Source organism: Babylonia areolata, chromosome 1 (genome assembly GCF_041734735.1).
Source record: "Babylonia areolata isolate BAREFJ2019XMU chromosome 1, ASM4173473v1, whole genome shotgun sequence".
NCBI classification, from domain to species: Eukaryota; Metazoa; Mollusca; class Gastropoda; order Neogastropoda; family Buccinidae; genus Babylonia; species Babylonia areolata.
The window spans coordinates 68,711,857-68,731,717 of record NC_134876.1 but is presented as its reverse complement, the minus strand read 5'-3'; the positions used below and the strand labels follow the sequence as shown (position 1 = coordinate 68,731,717).

Genomic DNA, 19,861 nt, shown 5'->3' with positions numbered 1-19,861 from the left:
CACACACACAGCAGCATTCTCCCTACAAGTTGCAGAAATGGCGAATGTGGTGTTCTTGCTGCAAGTCACAGAGCGGCGACTACGGTGACCTAAGGGTTCACATTTAGCTCCTTTCAGACTATACACTGTTTGATTGTACTTACATACTCGAGAAGTATACAGTTCTTACACTTTTCTCCCTATACATTAATGCATAGGTCACACATTTCAGTTTGGAAACTGTTATAATTCCTATGGGCCTCTAAATATCTTAGAGTATAATAATGAAGAACTAGAGTACATAGATACAAACATGAAATGGTTAATTCTGTCCAGGTGAGCCCTTGGATACCTGATTAAAACAATATGTTTACAAGTAGACAGGTTTCAGAAGAAGTGAATAATAATTGGTTTCTTCAGTTGAACTTTGCTGCATGAAAATTGTGAATTCTAGTCATTTTAGCTGAATTAGTATTGTTTACAAAATTTTACTAATGCCATGTGTGCAGTGGTAGGATTTTTTGTTAATTCTATTGTTCTTGTGACAAAATCAGCCTAATAAGATGTTTGTGTTTCATGGGGAAAGAGATTGACCACTTAGAAAATCATGTTCATGAACTGATCTTATCTTGCTGCCAGTGTGCGGGGACATCCATGGTCAGTTCTTTGACCTTATGAAGCTGTTTGAAGTTGGTGGACCTCCCTCATCAACGCGGTACCTCTTCCTGGGGGACTATGTAGACAGAGGATACTTTAGCATAGAGGTATGTATTGCTTCGTTCAGTGAATTGAGTGTGATTCTTTTAATTTCAGGCTGGATTCTTGTCAGTCAGTGTACTGGTGTTGTCTTTCAGTGTTTGTGGAGGTAACTGTGAAGATCACTTGCAAAATCTGCACATGATGATGCATTGGGTACATGTATCTAGGAAAATATTAACACTATTTTAAGTATTACTAATGACAGTTTATCTAAACTTTTCCGCTGTCTTCCTGTATCCTGTGATGTGAAAGGAACAAGTTTAAATGGCAACCAATAAGGCAGGAGATACTTAATACATTGTGACTGTAAGTGTAACATTTAGTACAGTCCTCTTAGTCTGTGTTATTATGAAGCAATCTTTTTTTTTTTTTTTTTTTTTTACTTGAACTACTTGTGAACATGATTTAACTTATAGTGTATGTATGTTTATCCCCGTTTTCCAGTTGATTGCCATTTGCATCAGTTTAGAGATCTGTATCGTCATTAGTACTTAAGCATTTAAACTTAATTCATAAGTGTGTTGAGAGGAGTAAAATAAGTTTGTCTGATGTAAGAAATGAAAAGATCTATTTGATCTGAAGAACAGAATAATGACTGTGTCCAGAAAAAAAAGTATTTGTGTTTTGATATTTATGCTTAATTTTGTTCCAGTGTGTCCTGTACCTGTGGGCATTGAAAATCTTGTACCCAACAACGTTTTTCCTTTTACGAGGCAATCATGAATGTAGACATCTAACAGAATACTTCACATTCAAGCAAGAATGTAAGTTTTTTAGTTTAAGTGATTTACAGAAATTTTTACTGATTTTAGTGCTTTTGGCTCTTGGTCATAAGCCCTGCCCCACCCCACAATACCATCTGAACTTCCTGTTCTAATGAAGCAGTCAGTCAACCATGCAGTCATCAGCACTGAAGGATGAATTGTTGATTTGTTGTATCACAATGCTTACTGAATAATTGTGGAAGAATCACATCTATGTACGCAGAGATGCCAACTGTTATGATTTCACTGTATTTTGTTATGCTCGATTGCAGTTTGTTCTGATGTTACGCCAACGTCAGGATCATTCCGATGATTCACATTCGAAGTCATAGCATGGTCACATGCTTTCCCGTTGTAACATTATCCAGACTCTCTAGACATATCAATCATGAGGCCAGGGTAGTCACAGCTAACCTTGGTCTTGCATGATGATGCTCAGCTAATCGTGTGCATTTTTACATTGAAACAGCATTGAGTAGACCAATCAGCTTAATCATTTGCTCGAATAAGAGAGAACGTGGCTGAAGCAAGTGTTTGTATGCTTTTTAGATCAAATGTAAGTTTGCTGATGTGGCTTGGAGTCCAATTGTTCCTACCATAACCAAAATCAGAATGTTCCTACCAAATTTCCAGATTGTTCCTACAAACACTTGACAGGGGTTGGCATCTCTGTGTGCTCAAATGGAATATGTGCAGAAAATGTTATCAGTTTTCCCCATGCGAAGTAAGTGTTCAGAATTAATTATTTGTGTGGTTGATATTTTGGTTATTGGGTTTCTTTTTGTTTATACAGTGAAAGTATTTCAGGCAGGTTAAACATTACTCAGCATTTCATTCATTGTGTATCCCCCATTTCCCCCTTTTCAGATCCTAGGGTAATTATGTGGATGCATTACTGTTGTGTTCTGAATTAGAATGTTGTTGAAATGTAAAATTGTTAACCTGTTTAGTGCCAGAGAAGTTTGTAAATAAGTGCTGTCTCCTTTCCGGGTAATTTTAAGGATTCAGGAGAAATACATTTATATTTTAAAAAAAGTTAAATAACTATAGCAGATACAGAAAGAAAGTAACATTTTTGTGACAGAAAATGAATAAGGATTCTGAATCTGGGCTTTCCCCCCAATTCTAGGTAACTGTTCAGCCATTTGAAAGGGAAGAAAATAATTTTTGTCTGTTTCCACCTCCACAGAATGAAATCTGTAAAGAAAACAAATACAGCCAGAAGTAGCTTGCTTTTTGTCTTATACCTGAAGAAGAAAAGAAACAGGTTTCAGGTTTATGATAACAGATAAGTGTATATAACAATCTCAACTCGTGTAGACATACAGATTGATATCAGTCCCAATAATGACGACCTGTGTTCAGTCAAGATAAGAGTCAAACATGTTCTCAGAAACAGAGCAGTTATGGCATCTTCTAAAACCTGCTCCTGTGATCTCAAAGTCCAAACTCCAGAACACATTCTTCAGACCTTCCCCTCCTGAAAGAGCTTAGAGACACCTTGTGGCCAAAACCAACCTTACTGCACACCAAATTCCATGGCTTCAGACAAGACATGGAGAGAACAACGTTATTCATCAGACAGGTTGGATTGACACTGTGGAGAGGCGTACAAGAAGAAGAAGAAGAAGAAGACACATGCACCACATGGCCTAGTTAGCAAATCATTATCAAGAAGAAAGGAGTCTTCTGCTTGGCATATGCTTATTGGAGTTGTATCTTAATAATGCAGACTCATTAAACTAACCATTCAGTCTGTTTGTATTCATTGAACCAAACTCCCATGAAGGAAAAATCAGAATAAATGCATGACACCATTCAACGTAATAGGCATTGTGGCAATACTTTGTAAAGGACGTCATCTCTCGCCTTATAGGCACTGAACCGGTTAAGTCAGCAATCTAATGGAAGCAAACTTTGGGAAAGCAACATCATAGAACAGACAACAAATCATTTGCTCAAGTTCTTATTGTCAGAAAGGATTGATATTTTATTGTGCAGGCAAAATCAAGTACACAGAACGAGTGTATGACGCTTGCATGGATGCATTTGACTGTCTGCCACTATCAGCTTTAATGAATCAGCAGTTCCTGTGTGTGCATGGAGGGCTTTCTCCAGAAATCCACAATTTAGAAGACATCCGAAAGGTATGTTTTGGGGTATTTTTTCATGGTTATAGTATACAACACTAGATCCAGGAGCTTGGTCTGTTTGGCAGAAATAGGGGGTCTCTGTTAAAAAAAAAAGTATATTAAAAAGGTTTTCTCTGTCTTAGTAGACAAATTCATATTGTATTAAAAGCATACACACAGATGTATCTGTAGAGATGCACATACAAATGCATACATGCGCATGTAACTGAAAGCTTACATGTTGATACACATGCAGGTATATAAACTGAAACTCGCACACACATGCTAACACAGTGCACAACATGACAAAGAAATGAGCAAAATAGATATTGACATGCGTGCAGGTATGTGCACAGTGAAACTCACGCACACACACAAAATTAACACGGTGCACAACATGACAGAAATTATCAAATGAATGAGAATGTATTTACGGAAGAAGAAAAAATATTGGTCTGTGTGTGAAGAATATACACATGAACTGACTCTTATCTTGGATGCCTTTCCCTCCTCCCAGCTGGACCGTTTCAAGGAACCTCCAGCCTTTGGTCCGATGTGTGACTTACTGTGGTCAGATCCCCTGGAAGACTTTGGGAATGAAAAGACGACAGAACACTTCACGCACAACACTGTTCGGGGTTGCTCATACTTCTACAGGTAGGCATTAATTGTGTACCACCAAGGTTCATATTAGGCAAGGCAAGTCTCTAAGAACTGACTGTTCTGAGTTACCCTCTTGCAAGGTGCTCTTGTTATCCACAGTGTGTGTGTGTTGTGTTTGTGTATGCATGCCTATATGTGTGTGTTAAGTTTTTCTCCACTTCTGTTGCAGCTATGCAGCTTGTTGTGATTTCTTGCAACAGAACAACCTGTTATCAATAATCAGAGCTCATGAAGCTCAGGATGCTGGGTAAGATATGTTTGTTTTGCTTTGGGTGTGATTTTGCTTTTATTTGTAAGCAAAGTGAATAATTAGTTTTGTCAACCTTGTTTTCATCAATAGATGTGATAAGGAGAAGACTTGCAATTAACAGCTGGATTAGAATTTTGACCTATCCCATTAATACATAATGTTACCATATGTGAATGTTTGTTATCATGAAATAAGTGAAAATGAGTCAAATGGATTGCTGAGACCAGAAATTTTGGACATGAGCAATATTTCATGATCAGTATTGGCAGGCATAACAGTGAGACTATTTTCATGGTATATTATTACAAATAACACTGCTGAGAGGGCAGGGTAGAGCAGACTATAAAGAAAAAATTGTGAAGTGAGCTTTATTGGTGTATAAAAGCTTGATGTGATCTAAGATTGTAGTTGTTGTACACACTGGTTTGCTTATATTTTGCAACAGTGAATACTCTGATGTTTGAGGACAGTTTGATAACTGTTGTGAAGACACTAATTTATTGTTAATGTTTATTCTGTGTGTGTGTTTTTTCAGGTACCGCATGTACAGAAAAAGTCAGACAACTGGTTTCCCATCGCTGATAACAATATTTTCAGCTCCTAACTATCTGGATGTGTACAATAACAAAGGTGAAATATTTTGTCACCTTCACATTACATTGTCAAAATAATGGGTCCTTACTTTATGAAATAAAAGATAAGAATGTGTTTCTGATTTTTGGAAGACCACCAGAGCAATGATGTATGATTGTATTTGTACAGAATATTTGATGATAACTTCTTATTGAACTATGAAAGATAAACACAAGTTGTCTCTCACAAATTCCCCCTTCAGCACACACCAACACACATGCTCCCTTGCAGGCACTTACAAACACATATCTCCCACATACTAGCTCATATGATCATACTCTGTGCATGCACACAAATGCACAAAAATGTGCTTGTATTTATGATACACATGCATACACATTCATATAAGCACATTAGACTCCACATTACTTTTACCCACAAATATTCTTAAGGCAGATGCGTCTGGAAAGATAATGCAGTGGAAGGAGGGGGTGGAAGGGACAGATTTTTTTTCTTTAAGAAATTATATGCTTAAACTTCGTCCCATTAGAGTGATATTCCTTTTGACAAATGCAAAAATAACATTTTTTTTTCCCCCTATTTCTTTCTTTGTGTTTCCAGTTGAAAATGCAGTCACTTTGCTCACTAACCAGTGCTTAGTGAACTTTACGGCGTCATGCATTTCATTCAGTAACTGGTGAATTTCAGCTGCCATTCTGAAGTATGAGAACAATGTGATGAACATCCGGCAGTTCAACTGCTCTCCTCACCCGTACTGGCTGCCCAACTTCATGGACGTCTTCACATGGTCTTTGCCATTTGTGGGGGAGAAAGGTTGGGGCACAGTATTGTCTCGTGATTGTAGTTTGCTTTATGGCCTGTGATCATGCTGATCTGTTTTGTGGTATGCAAGCTATAGCTGTTGATGGAAGACATCAGTGGAAAGATGGGGTTTGATGCACAAAGTACAGTTTTTCCACACTAAGCAGAGCTTGGTACTGGAAAGGGTCAGAATGAAATGTCTTATTTGAAAATGAAATACCTTGTTTGAAGACCTATGAATTTAATTACGGTGAGTGATAAATCCCAGCCCAGATTCTTAGTTTTCTATAAAGAAGTGGAAGAAGCATCATAAAAGTCTTGATTTGACTTTTAACCTTTAAAACTCAATTGATCTTTGGGTTGGGTAGTGGTTAAAAAAAATCTCTCATTAATGCTCATGTTGGTTATTACGTTTGGTTATATGTGTGTGAGTGTGTGTGAGCGAGAGAGAGAGAAAATACTGTAAAATGAATATGGATTTCATTTAGCAGATGGGTGTGAACAGTCTTAAAGACCTTGGCCATTTGTCATTGAAAGCCATGTTAACCCTTTCGCTGCCAGGGAAAAAAGATTTAAGTGAAATCTATGTCCCAGGGTTTTTTCACAAAAAAATGGGTATGTATTTTCAAAAAAATATGTGCTTCTTATTATTGGAGTGAGACCCATGAAATTATACATTTTCTGAAGGTTAAATGATAAGAGAACACAAAATGCATGATGTTTTCCAATTTTATATATTTTCAATGACATGCAGTTGTTTTGAAATCAGTGTTTTGTTTTTTGTCACAATTTCAACTTTTTGGTTACAAAATGAGTCAGGCAATTTGCAGAATAACATCTTATTTTCTGGACATATTGATAATACCTGTACACACAAATTATATGAGAACAATCACAATAAAAAGAGACATACACACAGTGTTTTGTCACTACTTACAAGTGATAACATTATTATAGATGTGAGGCCATGCCATCCTCAGTCTCCACCCCCCTCCTCTTCAACCCCTCTCACACAGTCACTTTATCCAGTTCTCATCAGACCGCGTTGGCTAGTGCCAAGAATATCACTCGCAGTGCGTCCTTTTAATTTGGTCACATTTCTGTTGACTGCTACAGTTGCACAGCCGGCATCACTCACTGATAGTCGTATCTTGGCCAGTCTCTTCATTGCTCCCTTTATTTTCTATCAAATCGTCTGATATAAGTTCATTAATGTCTTTGAATTTATGCTTCAATTCTTTCTTAGCATCAGCAAAAGAAACCAGTAACCCAGTGAAGTCATTTAAATAAAGGGCTGCTTCATGCTGTTGTGGGGTTTCTAGTTATGAATAGAATCTAGAAAGATTCCCCAAGCTAAAGCTACCAGTATTTTTGTCAACGCAATCAATACAAACCAGGGAAAATTCAGAATATTTCATTAACAAGTTATCTGGTCATTGTGGCAGCAAAGCGTACATGCTTGCGCTGATGAGTTATCTCGTCATATAGGCAGCCAAGGGGTTCACATTCTGCAGAAGAATGGGCAAGCCAGTAGAGTAACTCAGATGTATCCTGTTGTTAACTGGGGAAGTAATATCTCAATGACTTTCATAAAATATGTTTGGACTCTGTTGTTGTTTTTAACCTTGACAAGAGATAAGTTTGCCTGTTTGTTTTCCAGTGACAGAGATGTTGGTCAACATCCTCAACATCTGCTCCGACGATGAACTTGGGACAGAAGGAGATGAATCTGTTGAAGGTAGGCCATGCACTTTTGTTCTTTCTCTCTTTTTCTTTTCTTTTGCTATATTATTTTCTGTGGTCTAATCTTTTTTTTTCTGATGGTTGTTTTCAAAATGTTTTGTAGATATTTTTCTGTATTGGGATCAAGGTATTTAATGCTCAGCTACTTTGCAGCATCAGATGTATATATTATGCATTTAGTATGGATTGAAAATTAACAGTTGCATTAAAGTTTGATAGATACAGGACATTCTGTTTCATTGATAATTCTGTAGGTAATTTCCTTGAGAATTGGCTGTCTTTTTTTGTCTTTTTTTTTTTTAAAGTATATTTTGATGTAACTTAGATATATGTGAGTGTGTTGTGTTTATGTTTATATTTCTTTATTTACCTTTGGTGTTCATTGTGTATGTATGTTGTACGTACATGTAATATTCATATTCACAGTTTATCTTTGGTTCAGTATCAAGGATTAAATGGTGTATAATGAACCATATCACAGACCTTATCCCTGACCATCAAATTACAAAGAATCACATTCCAGTTAGGAGCTAGCTTTCTTTGCACTGATGCTCGTGTGCAGTCATGTTGGCTTTGCATTGAATGCTTTGACATCTGCCCATGATAGCCTGAGCTTGTGTTAAAGCTGGGTGCAAGGGAAGGGGAAGCTTTGTATGCATTGATGTCTTTCTCAGTTCACCGTAGGTGGGAGAGGGGTGTTGGGTGTTTGTGTGTGGGGGAGGGGAGGGGGGAGGGCAGGCGGGGGTGGGGGGGGGGGGGGGGATTAGTATCATACCAAATGTCAATGATAGGAGGAAAAAACAACAACAACAAAAACGGGAGGATGGGGTGTGGAGGGAATAACTAGTACTATCATCCTGAACAATTCCGTGTGCAAATTCATTTGGTGTTTCATATTAATAAAATGATGTTATATATATTTCTGAAAAAGAAAGCATGTTTGATCACTTGAAAGGTGACCATAGTTACATTCTTCCTTTCTGTTCTGCAGAATTTGATTACATGAACGCCTGTAGATTTAAACAAATACCTTGTCAGGGTTGGTTCATATTACACAAGAGCTGGGGACAAAACTAGACATTTACCTTTTCTGAACAAGTCAGTCATCATTACGCACATAGTATTGCTCTTTCTGTTTTTGCTAATTTTCTCATTTCACAATGTAATATTAACAAATATAGTAATCTTCTAAAGAAAAACTTGCATTTTCTTGTGATGTGAGTCAATCAGAAAGCAATAACAAGTTATTTAAGCGTTATGCTCTGGTCCATCAGTTATTACCTCTTAAGTCTGGTGACACAGAAGTCAGTCCAGGCCTGAACTTTGTAACAGACCTCGCCATCATGTATGTAAACACCTGTTGCATGAGAAATGAAAAGCAGTTTTATCAGAAGCTGAGTATGCTCAGTTTAATATAATCACATTATCTGAAACATGGCTTTCAGGTTCACACAGCAGTAGTTCCATCCACATTACAAACTTTCATCCACCGGTCAGATGTGACAGAACAAATGACCCACTAAGTTGGTGGTGTTGGTGTTTGTGTAAAAAAGAAAAAAAAGATCATGTTGTAAACCTTGCATCAACCTAAATGTAAATGTTTTAGAGGCCTTATGGGTTGAGACAAAATTAGATAAATGAGTTCATTGGTTGGATCTTTGTTGAATGGTAACCCTGATTTTCAAAGGAATACAAACATATTTATATTCAAAACTGTTCATCAGTTAATTTCTGATTCAGATCAATTTTAGCTTCAAAAATATTTGTGAAGAATGGATACAACATGATTCTGTTTGATAAATCTGTGTTGGATGCCCAAATCATACAATATCCTTGACTGACCTAATGTTCAAAGTTCGATGGCTTGGCCAATCTCATTAGCCCATGTTTCTCCTCTCCACTCAGTTTCCCCTGCCCATCCTTGTAAAAGAAAAAATATTTACTTTCTTTCTTTCATCAGGCGATTCCCTTGGTGACTGTAGCTTTAATTTCATTTTGATATTGATTGTGTAGCATTATCTTACTATTTGTTTTTTCTCTTCTCTCTTTCTTTTTTTTTTTCTTTTTAAAAAAAAAATCATTTGCTGTTTATGAATTAGTTATTTGATATAATTGATAATCAGGTTCATCAGCTGTCATTTTAAAATTGAATTGCAACGTGTGAGCACAGAATAAGCTTTAAGCTTGTTGATGCTCATCTTTGCTTGTATCATAATCATGTGTAGTGTTGAACAGTTAAAGATTATCAAATCCAAAGGTTTCATTTGTGAATGTTCATAACTGTGTAGAATGGTGGTGTTGTATTTAATTTTATTTAGTTGATATTCATTTAAAGGGAAAGGGAGTGGCAAGTGTTTGATATACAAATGAGTGGTTATTTTGTTGTTGTACAAATTTTATTTCAGATGTCATAATGAGTAATTTTTGTTCTTTTCTTGTTCTTTGCCAATCAAGCTGCTGAAGGTATTTGTGCTGCTTATTATTTTGTTAGATCAGCTTCACTGCTGATAGAGTCATTTTGTTCCTTAACCTGTTCTTGCTAACTGTTGTGATGTTCATCCTGACCACGTTATCTTTCTGTATTTTAATTAAGAACTAGATGTTTAACTGCAAGTTAGACTATGCTGTGCTGTTGACTGAATAGGAATATACAAAATTTATTTTAGACTTGCAGATTTGATATTTTGTAGTCAGACATTGACACAGTATTTCTTGCATCAGTGTCATAGAGCACTGATTTTTCTTTGCTTTCCTGAATACAATGAATAGTTTGACAACTTTTGATCAGTTAAAAAAATGTTACATAAAAAACCCTAGATCATGATGATAACACACGGTATTAAAGATACTAGCAAGATTACATGTCTCGATGAGGTGGGGAGGGAGTGGGAATTTGGGTGGGGAGTGGAGGGAAGTATGGTGAAGCACTGAAATGGAAAGGAGATAAAACACATCTGCATACACATGCATGTACATGTGCATTTACACATGTTCAGACAAACACAAATACAGATAGGCATTTATTTAACGTTTACACATGTTACCATGAAACTTATCACCTTATTAAGAAATGTCTGCTGATTCCTTTTAGTAATGGTGGAAGACTTATTTATCTCTACTAGTTTTCATTATGCACATATTATGTACAATCTCATTGTCATATGCACAATTACATTGTACACAGCACCAGATTTGCTTGCCTTCATTAGCATGCATTTCATTTGGAGCAAGGTTCTAAAGTGATGTTATAAAGCTTTTACATTCATTTCATCTGATATTGTTATCGGATCTTTCAGAAATGATCATCTAGTTGATTTGATATATTTGTCAATGTTTATCTTTGAGAGCTAACTTTTCTTTGCCTTTTCCATAAGAAGGAAAAGTCGAAAAAAGGAAATTAAGATTAGTGACAGTAAGGTGTGGTTTAATTCAGTGAGTTATCTGTTTTCTATGCTTGTAATGTTGTTATGCATTTGGACTGTTATGCATTGCAGTTTTGTGTTTTATTGTTGTTGGTATCCATGAAGAAGTTGAAATGCATTTGTCATACATTGGAGAGATTTAATCAATCATAATTAATATTTAGGTATTTTAGGCTGTCACCCATGGTTCAAGGGTGATTGATCTTTTTCACCCAGGGTTTTTGAATAGGACTATTATCTTGAACTTGGTAAAGCAGTTATGTCCAAATGCTCGAGAAAATAAAGCATTTTATTTGGCAGAACATTTTCTGAACACTGATCTTTTGCATGTCTGTATGCATATAAACAAAATATCTTCCCAAGCTCTTTTAGACTTGTTTAAGGAAGGCTCTTCCCCAGGTTTGAGGAACATCTCAAGTTGAATATACAGTCATAAAAGTGTGATCTGAATAGAGTTGCTGTTTCTTTGCTTCTTTTTTTTTTTTCTTTTTTTTTTTTTCAAGGTCAGCAATACCCTCCTTCCCTTTGTCGCCCGTCATACCCACCTCCCCTCCAAATTGAACTTGCCAGACTATATAGATCAGCTTTTGCATGCTTCATCTACAAGTGGTAGTGGTTCATGTATACAGAATTTGTCATGAAGGGAGAAGCTTCAGTTAGCAAGGACATTTTCACATACAGTCATATGGGAAGGGACTTGAAATCACTGAGCATCCTTTCTGGGGTTTAAGTTGGTGGCTTCTTTCAGTATCTGACTTTGGTAAGGCCAGCCCAGAGAGAATAATAGTTAAAAGGGACAGGTCTATGATACAGATTATTGCTTTTGCATTAGTATTTACCAGAATTGCTTTACAAAATTTGGCATATGGCAGTGATGAGCAAGTCTTCATTGACGCTTGTAAGTGCACAACCTTCCTCCAAATACAAACTCAGCTCTTGCATACATATTATGATATATGTATGCATTCATGCACACACACATACACACACACACACACACACGTCAGCATACACTGCATTACCTTTTCATGTCTTGATGTTGGTATTTCTTGAGACACAGATACATGGTAAAAATGATTTTGGGTCATAAGTTAACACAATTGTTATATACAAAGATTTTATAATTACATGTTTATAAATTTCATACATGTTTGTAACTTCTTTGTGAGATTTTCAAATGACCTATTCTTGAATGGAAGTTAACTAGTTATTGCATTTTTTTAAATGCAGGAAAATTAGGATATGTAGGCAAGTGCTTGTTCTCAGAATATACATAAGAAATAAGACTTTTTTCATGTTTTTTTTTTTCTTTTTTTTTCTCCTTTCTACAGAATATGGACATAAAGATAGGACAAACATGACCTCTAATGTGGAGGCAGAGATAAGAATATAGATATTGGAAACTGTTCAGCAAGCTGTACCATATTTTGCGATACCATCATTAGGCAGTCTTTAGGTGTCTTTTTACCATTACAGGTGGATTATCAGTTTATGGCTCAAATGATGATCACGGTAATACTTTATACTGATTTCAACAATTATCCCCCTTTTGTCTGAAGCTGCTGAAGGTATGCTAGATATACGGCTGAGCATTCCCGTGCAGTACTTATTAGTTTTTAGTGGAGTAGACTCAATGTTGTATGTGTGGTAGAGCAATAGAATGAATGAGGTCATTCCTAACACCGGTACCATACCCGTATTACCTGCATCGTGCCCTTGTAACGTTCAGTTCTATTTGTCACCCGCAAAAAAAGAGAGAAATCTCATTGCACTATACATTGTTTGTGATGCGGCAGGAAATAGTGGTCTGAACATGCTGCACTTTAAAGACAAATAAACGTGCAGTTCAAGTCCTACCCCATCTTTTAAAAAAGCAAATATGTGTCAGTGCCAGATATCGGAGTAAGTGGTTCAGCTGGCACCAGTGTTCTTGTTTTAATTTCTTTTTATTTAATTCTTTTCATCATATTATTAAATTTCTGAAAAGTGTATAACAGGTCCTGAAAGAAGGTCATCAAAAATATTTATTTAAACTCCCCCCCCCCTGAATTGGTGCATTTGGAACTCAATGTGTGATGTGTCAATGTGTGTGTGTGCTTATTTGTGACTGCATATCTGTGTTTTTGTGTGTGCGTGTGCGTGCGTATGTACATATGCTTGTGTGCATCCTCAAGTGTCACTGGGATATAACTAACAGAAATAAGAAACTTTTTGTCAAGTTTTTTTGTTGTTGTTTTTTTTATCACCAGGATCAGTCTCAAGTGTGATTTTGTCATTGTATCTGTTGTCTGTAAAAAAAAAATTGTGTAGCACACCCCCACATTCCCCACTTCTCCATAATGATATGAGATGTCCTGCCTGTTTCAATTCAGTAATGATGGAAGAATTATTTACTTTTTGTTTTGGTTTTTGTATTTTTACAACTAATATTTTCCAATCAACAGCAAAAGGTAATTACCCTCAGGATGAATGATAAGGTGAAAGCTGACTTTATTTGCCTGAAGGTGCTTACATTATTTTACTGCCGAGCTGATCACTATTGCTGATTTGACAACATTAATCTTGCTTGTGTTCTTTTGAATATGCCAGCAAGGCACTGAAGCGGAGATTCTTACTTTTTGCCATACTCTGTTTTTCAGTCACTTACTTACATGACACTGTTTTTCAGTCAGTCTTTTTACACATGTGCGCACACACACACACACACACACACACACACAGTGGCTTTGTGAATACTTCAGGGCCTCTCATCATATGACTCTTGCTTTAGTGGACTGATTCACTCCTACCTTGAATTTTTACAGGGCAAAAATTCTAGGCAAAAAGTTCTAAGGAGTGCTGCTAATGTATGCATACAAACACTCTCACACTTGCAGAATGCACACACACACTATCCAAGATCTGAAGCTCCCATTCAGATTTCACACACACACACACTCTCTCGCTCTCTCTCTCTCCCCCCGCCCCACCCAAGATCTGAAGCTCCCAGTCAGACTCCACTTTCTTCACACAAGTGAGAGCACTGCTGTAAAGTTATGTTGGTCTCTGTTTATCTACTCTTTAACAGATCATTAGGAAAATCAGAAATACATGGTGTAAGAGTGTAAGAACTAGAAGTGTATAAACATTTTAGTGTACAAATGGGGCATATTCTGTGCATCATAGGGAGCCATGTAGACTCGGACACCCACATTGTCTTGTGTATAAGTATTTATATCTGTATTACATACTCTATCCCCAACCCTTGCCCTTTCCACCTGTCTTTTGGTTACCTGTTTGAATGTGGTAACCTTTTGAGCTGATGCAAGTTTTACCAAATTTTTATGGTGATGTCTTTTTACGTGGATAATCAAAGATGCCAGGCCATGTTGAGAAGTTTTTTAATTTTCTACTTCCACAAATTGAGTCCTCAATAACCATGGAAAGTTTATTTGTTCTTGTTTCTTTCACTACATTTTTTTCTTTCTTTGTTTTGTCTAATTCAGTATTGCGAATGAGTTCATCTGTTCATATTTCTCTCTTTCTGTCCATCCATACGTATACATCTGTACTTTGCTCTCTCTGTGTCTTTGTTCTTTTAACAGTCAATCCATGCTTGCAAATAAAATAACCAGCTTTCTTGCTTCAAACATAAAGAGCGTGTAATATAGAACAAACAAAAAGGGTTTGTCATGAAGCCTAAAAGGTTAACATCTTTGACTGCAAGCAAGTGTGCTTATCAGTAAAGGATTGTTCCTTCACTTTTGATGAGGTGTGAGTAAGTCTAGCATGTCAAACATCATTCTGTGTCATTTCAACCCTTCCATGCAGAACAAAATCGCTTCATTTTTCTGACTGAAATATACATAAAGATAAAACAGTTTCACTTTATTGAGAAATGGTAAGGCCTCTCAAGAATACAGTAGGAATACTTGGTGTTATCCCATTCATGCCAAACTGATCTGATATTGATAAAGATGTTCTTGATTCGAGTAGCTAACATATACATTGTGTTTTAAGAATGGCAAGGTTGGCCATTTTTGATGTTTTACAGTCACGCCCTTTGTCCGATACACCCATATCTCTAATCATTCACCCCACTGTTCCTTACTTGTTTTGAATTATACTGTCTTGCTGGATACTCAAGAGAAATTATATGTAGTTTTTGTTTGTTTTTTATTTTAATAGTCTGTCTGTTTATGATATATTGTTTATATCAAAATTATTCAATCAACAGTATAACCAAAATTATGAGCAGTTCTTGTTTGTTTTTATTTTAATAGACTGTCTGTTTATAATATATTGTTTATATCAAAACTATCCACCCAACACTATGACCAGCTGCCCCCAACCTCTCTTCCGTTTGGTTATGATGCTAATTCTGTGTGAAACAAAAGGTTTGACCATTTACATATCATTTATTGAACTTTGTGGAGTAGGGAAATAAGAAGAGTCATTGCTGAGGCCCAGAGCATAGTTATGAATTATGACATCAAGACTGTTTCATTTTGAGAGGAATGTAAACGGCAGTCTGAATCATCAAAGAAGGAAGAGAATGAACAGCAACAGATTATTGTCTCATCCATCATTTGTTTTTTGGCAGTGCTTGCATTCAGTCATTGACCTGTAGTGCTTTAAGTACAGCCAGCGTATGCCTACAGAAAGTTTCTTTTCATTTATGAGTTAAAGTAGTGGCCTTTCCCTGAGGTGATGAATGTCACTTGTAACATTTTTGTTTGACTTTATATTGTCTGTCGCTTTAAAAAAAATGTTTTTAGGGTTCATGCATTTGTAGGACTCAGCTTGAGGGCATAACCTTCAGCAGTTCAAGCACACGTGTCCTCATAAGTTTATGATTTGTACTTATTACTAGTTTTCCCAGCCATAAGTTTATGATTTGTATCCCTTGGTGTAGTTGAATCAGTTATATAGTACTAGCTTCAGAGATTGAACAGGACTTCAATCTAGGATTTATATGGGTATTTGCAATATTTTTACCCTCATCAGATTGCATGTTGGGTATTACAGAGCTTCAACCAAGCAGACTAAAACATTTCTGTAATTTTTTGCCTTGTAAATTGATTAGCAGGTGTAGAGACATGTTGATTATGAGATAAACACTTCTGCATATAAAGATGTGCCATGTTATTAAAGATAATATTTTGTACAAGTCAAAGGATGATTTTGTCATAGTTGAGTATCATGCATGACTGATTTGTGCATATGCGTGTTTTTATATACTTTTTGGTGTGTGTGTGTGGATGGGTTTGCAAGGAAGAGAGAAAAAGATATGATTTTTTTGGTTTTTTTTTTTTGTTTTTTTTTTTGTGCTATATATTTGACTTTTAAGTATTAAGAGTGTGTCAGCCCATAGAATTTATCTCTTTTCATTCCTATTCCAGCAAATACTCCAGACATCTTTCCATCGTTAAAAACTTCCATTCCTTAATCTCAGCATTGATGCATAAACAAAGCACACAGCATGCTTGATATTGTGTACTTTGATTTAGTTTTGAAGAATTTTCTTAAAGTGTTATATTGCCATTCATTTTTTTAAACATTTTATTTTTGCCTTTTGAAGGTGATGCTGTTCTCAAGAGACTTGGTCGCTCAAATAATGAGATTAGTAAGAGAAATTTGTTGCTGCACGTCCCTCAACTACTTGTTTGGGTGACTTGACTGTCGGATTTACTACGGCAGCTGCAGTGTGCAGTATACTCTTTATCTCCAACTAACGTTTGATGAGTTCTATGGCTTTCTTTAACAGGACTGGATTGTTTGAATTAATTCTGCACTAGCAAGTCTGAAACTGTCACTTTCTGCCCCAGACACTTGGAGCCTGATAACTAATCATCCCCTTCCATTTAGTTTAAAACATTGATCACACAGTGGTGGGTCTAGATAGCACTGCAGGGTGTTTCAAAGTAGGCTTGAAGCCATGAAAGAGAAGCTCTTAGGTGGAGGAAAAAACCAAAAAAACACCGCCACCCCCCCCCAACCCCCCAAAACTGACCAGATGCAATAGATATGTAAATAGTTGGCTGTCTATGGAATGATGTGTCTGATAGGATTAACTTTAGATTGTTCAGTAAACATACAAATAACATTGCTCTTAAAAAGAAAGAGAAGTTTGGGGGTACCTGGAATTAACAGTGAATCAGTGTGGACAAGTACTTGTATAGTTAAGGAATGAGGAAAAACCCACATGATTCAGAGGTAAACTCAGATATGTTCACAATGGAATGGGCTCAGAATGCAGTAAATCTGAGCAGTTTTCTGCTTTTTGTAGATTTCTTATTTGTCTTAATGTTTGGATTCTTGCTGTGAGGCTGTCAGTTAGCTGTTTATAAACAGCCTCTTGGCAGCTGGGCTAAAACTTGTTTAGGCCAGTGTCAAAGACAAAACAAAAAACAAACAAAAAACCCAACTGGTAGTTTGTGTTGCAGATTTGCTGTCTTTTCTCTGTTTCTTATAGTTCTACTCCCACTTTCTGTAGCTCTAGTCTCTCCCCTATCCCCACATACACCCACCCAAGTCCTCTCCTCCTCTCTGTCTCTCATGCGCCCACTCAGCCTGTCATGCTTTCTCTGCCTCTTTGCGTCTGTTTTGTGACGTATTTCCCATTTCACCCTTTCATCTCCAATCTCTCAATATTTTTTTTCTGTTGTATGTTTGTTGTGTGATTACTTTTTTATCTTTCTCTTAAGACATAGCAAAATAAATCAAAGAGCGTCTTTTCTGATTCACTCTGATTATCAATGATCCATGGAAAGTTGTGAAATATGAAGTTTCTCATTTTTTTTATGTGTAAAAGTTTTGACATATCTAGTGCTTAGAGGAATTTCTATGATCGTTGTAAATTCACCAACTCGTCCATAACAAACAAAACAAAACAAAACAAACTCACCCAAATTTATTGAAAATACATTTTGCCATGAATCATTTGTACAGCCTTGATGACTCAGCAGAAGAAAAAAGAAGTGGTCAATCCAAGACTTGTATTATTGTAAACATCTGTCTCAAAGATCCTTTGGACATAGAAGATTAGGAAGGTGTTTCTTATTTTACTGTGCTTCGGTTTGGGGTTAGCAAAATGACATACAGTTTCTCACCATTCTTTTTTCCTTTGTCCTGAGATTCCCAACTTTTGTTTTCTCTTCTCCAGTCATTTGTCCATCTTTTTGTTCAGTTCAGTAGTGAACAAAGATTTAAAAAAAAAAAAAAAATTAGTCTGTCATTAATATATTTTGTAGAATAGTTTTTAGGAGTTGCACATAGCGACATACATTGTGTTTAATGTTGATTACTTTCACTAACCCTGTCTCATCATTTCTGCCTCCACCCACCCTTGTCATTGGCGCCACTGTCTCCTGTTGTCTCCCTCACTCCTCCTTCCCTCCCTCCTCCTTCCTTCCCTCCTCCTTCTTCCTTCCCTCCCTCCTCCTTCCTTCCCACACATTTCTCTCTCTCTCTCTCTCTCTCTCTCTCTCTCTTGTCTGAGTATCCTCAACCCCCAGCTCCCTTCTCCAAGGATATGGCAAAGTACAAATTGGTTTAGGTTGATATTTTTATGCAAATACTTCCCCTCCTGCATATGAACTATAGTTCCTTAGAGAATGGGGAAAAATAAACTGTTTAAATAAAATGCTTATTATTGTGATATTTAGTTGATGAATACCAAAAACTGTAGGGAGGTGTTAGATTTACTGCTTTATTTACCACCTAATATGAAGCAATTAGTATTGTGTTGCTTTCTATAAATTTTTAGCAGTTAAAGATCATAATGATATGAGGATATCAAAACCTATTTTTTGCAAGGAGTGTACTGTGGTTAATTCGGAATTCTGCATGATAACTGTACACGTTGAGTTCTAATTGGCATCAATATGATTATTTTGTTTGTTTTCATAAAAGTAATTATTTTCCATTTTAGGAATGTGTGCAATGTCGGCCCACCCAGAAAATTGATGCAGTGGCTTTTTATCAAATCTCCTCAGTATGTGAAAGTGTATTAATAAGATATAATAACAATTAGAATGTGAAATTAAAATAATTCATCTCTCAAAAAGGATTACTTTTTTTCTGACCAAGTCATTTTGACAATGTACATTACAGGGATTTCCCCCCCTCCTTTCCGTATTTTATTCTTTCATCAAATAGTCCTGTCATTCTTCTTTGGGGAACTCTTTGATAGGTGGAACTGGAAGCAGAACAAGGAAACTGGTTAACTGTTCAGGAAAGCCCAGGATTCAGATCCTGACTGGTTGTCAGTTAGGATTGGGTATTCGAATGATCTTCCAGGTCAACAGATATGCATGTCAAGTTGTACAGTATATGGAAGCAAAAGATCACAACATCTGGTGAATGGGCCCGTTTGTGTTATTCATTAAGCATTTTGTTGGTCATGAAATTATCCAGCAAATACTGCTTCCAGAATTTGAGTATGTTGATCATTTCAGTGATTTTTTACATTTATTTATTTTCATATGAGTTCCTGCTGTTAGGGTCACAAATTATTATTATTATGATTTTTAAACATTCATTGTGGGTGAAAAAGCCCCAAATAGATGAATAATTTGAGACTATGAATTTCATAACTGATCCAAGTTCTTTTTACTTGATGAATACTTACAGTTGGGAGTTTTCTCATGTCTTGTGATTAAGATGCAGAAATGGTAAAATTGGAAGGAACCTCACTTAGGTTTTTTTGTTTTGTTTTTTAAAATATATGTTGCACTCTGTTCACTTGCAAAGTTCTTGATCGTTCACAAAGAA

The 19,861-nt window shown here is 36.3% G+C and overlaps 1 protein-coding gene across 5 annotated transcripts in view; it reads left to right on the top strand.

Annotated features, from left to right (window-relative positions):
- The window catches only part of LOC143286308 (protein phosphatase 3 catalytic subunit alpha-like), a 43,937-nt gene that overhangs the window by 13,812 nt on the left and 10,264 nt on the right, over positions 1 to 19,861 (top strand). Inside the window, exons 3-12 of one of the 5 annotated variants that reach the window (XM_076593849.1) lie at positions 619 to 743; positions 1,391 to 1,502; positions 3,504 to 3,649; positions 4,152 to 4,291; positions 4,467 to 4,544; positions 5,083 to 5,177; positions 5,829 to 5,954; positions 7,603 to 7,680; positions 12,584 to 12,619; positions 16,668 to 16,712. In XM_076593849.1, coding sequence (XP_076449964.1) covers positions 619 to 743; positions 1,391 to 1,502; positions 3,504 to 3,649; positions 4,152 to 4,291; positions 4,467 to 4,544; positions 5,083 to 5,177; positions 5,829 to 5,954; positions 7,603 to 7,680; positions 12,584 to 12,619; positions 16,668 to 16,712 — 981 coding nt within the window. Of the gene's footprint in view, positions 1 to 618; positions 744 to 1,390; positions 1,503 to 3,503; positions 3,650 to 4,151; positions 4,292 to 4,466; positions 4,545 to 5,082; positions 5,178 to 5,828; positions 5,955 to 7,602; positions 7,681 to 10,139; positions 10,504 to 12,583; positions 12,620 to 16,667; positions 16,713 to 19,861 lie in introns of those variants that run through there. The other 4 variants (XM_076593856.1, XM_076593863.1, XM_076593876.1 and 1 more) reach the window with 4 other exon arrangements.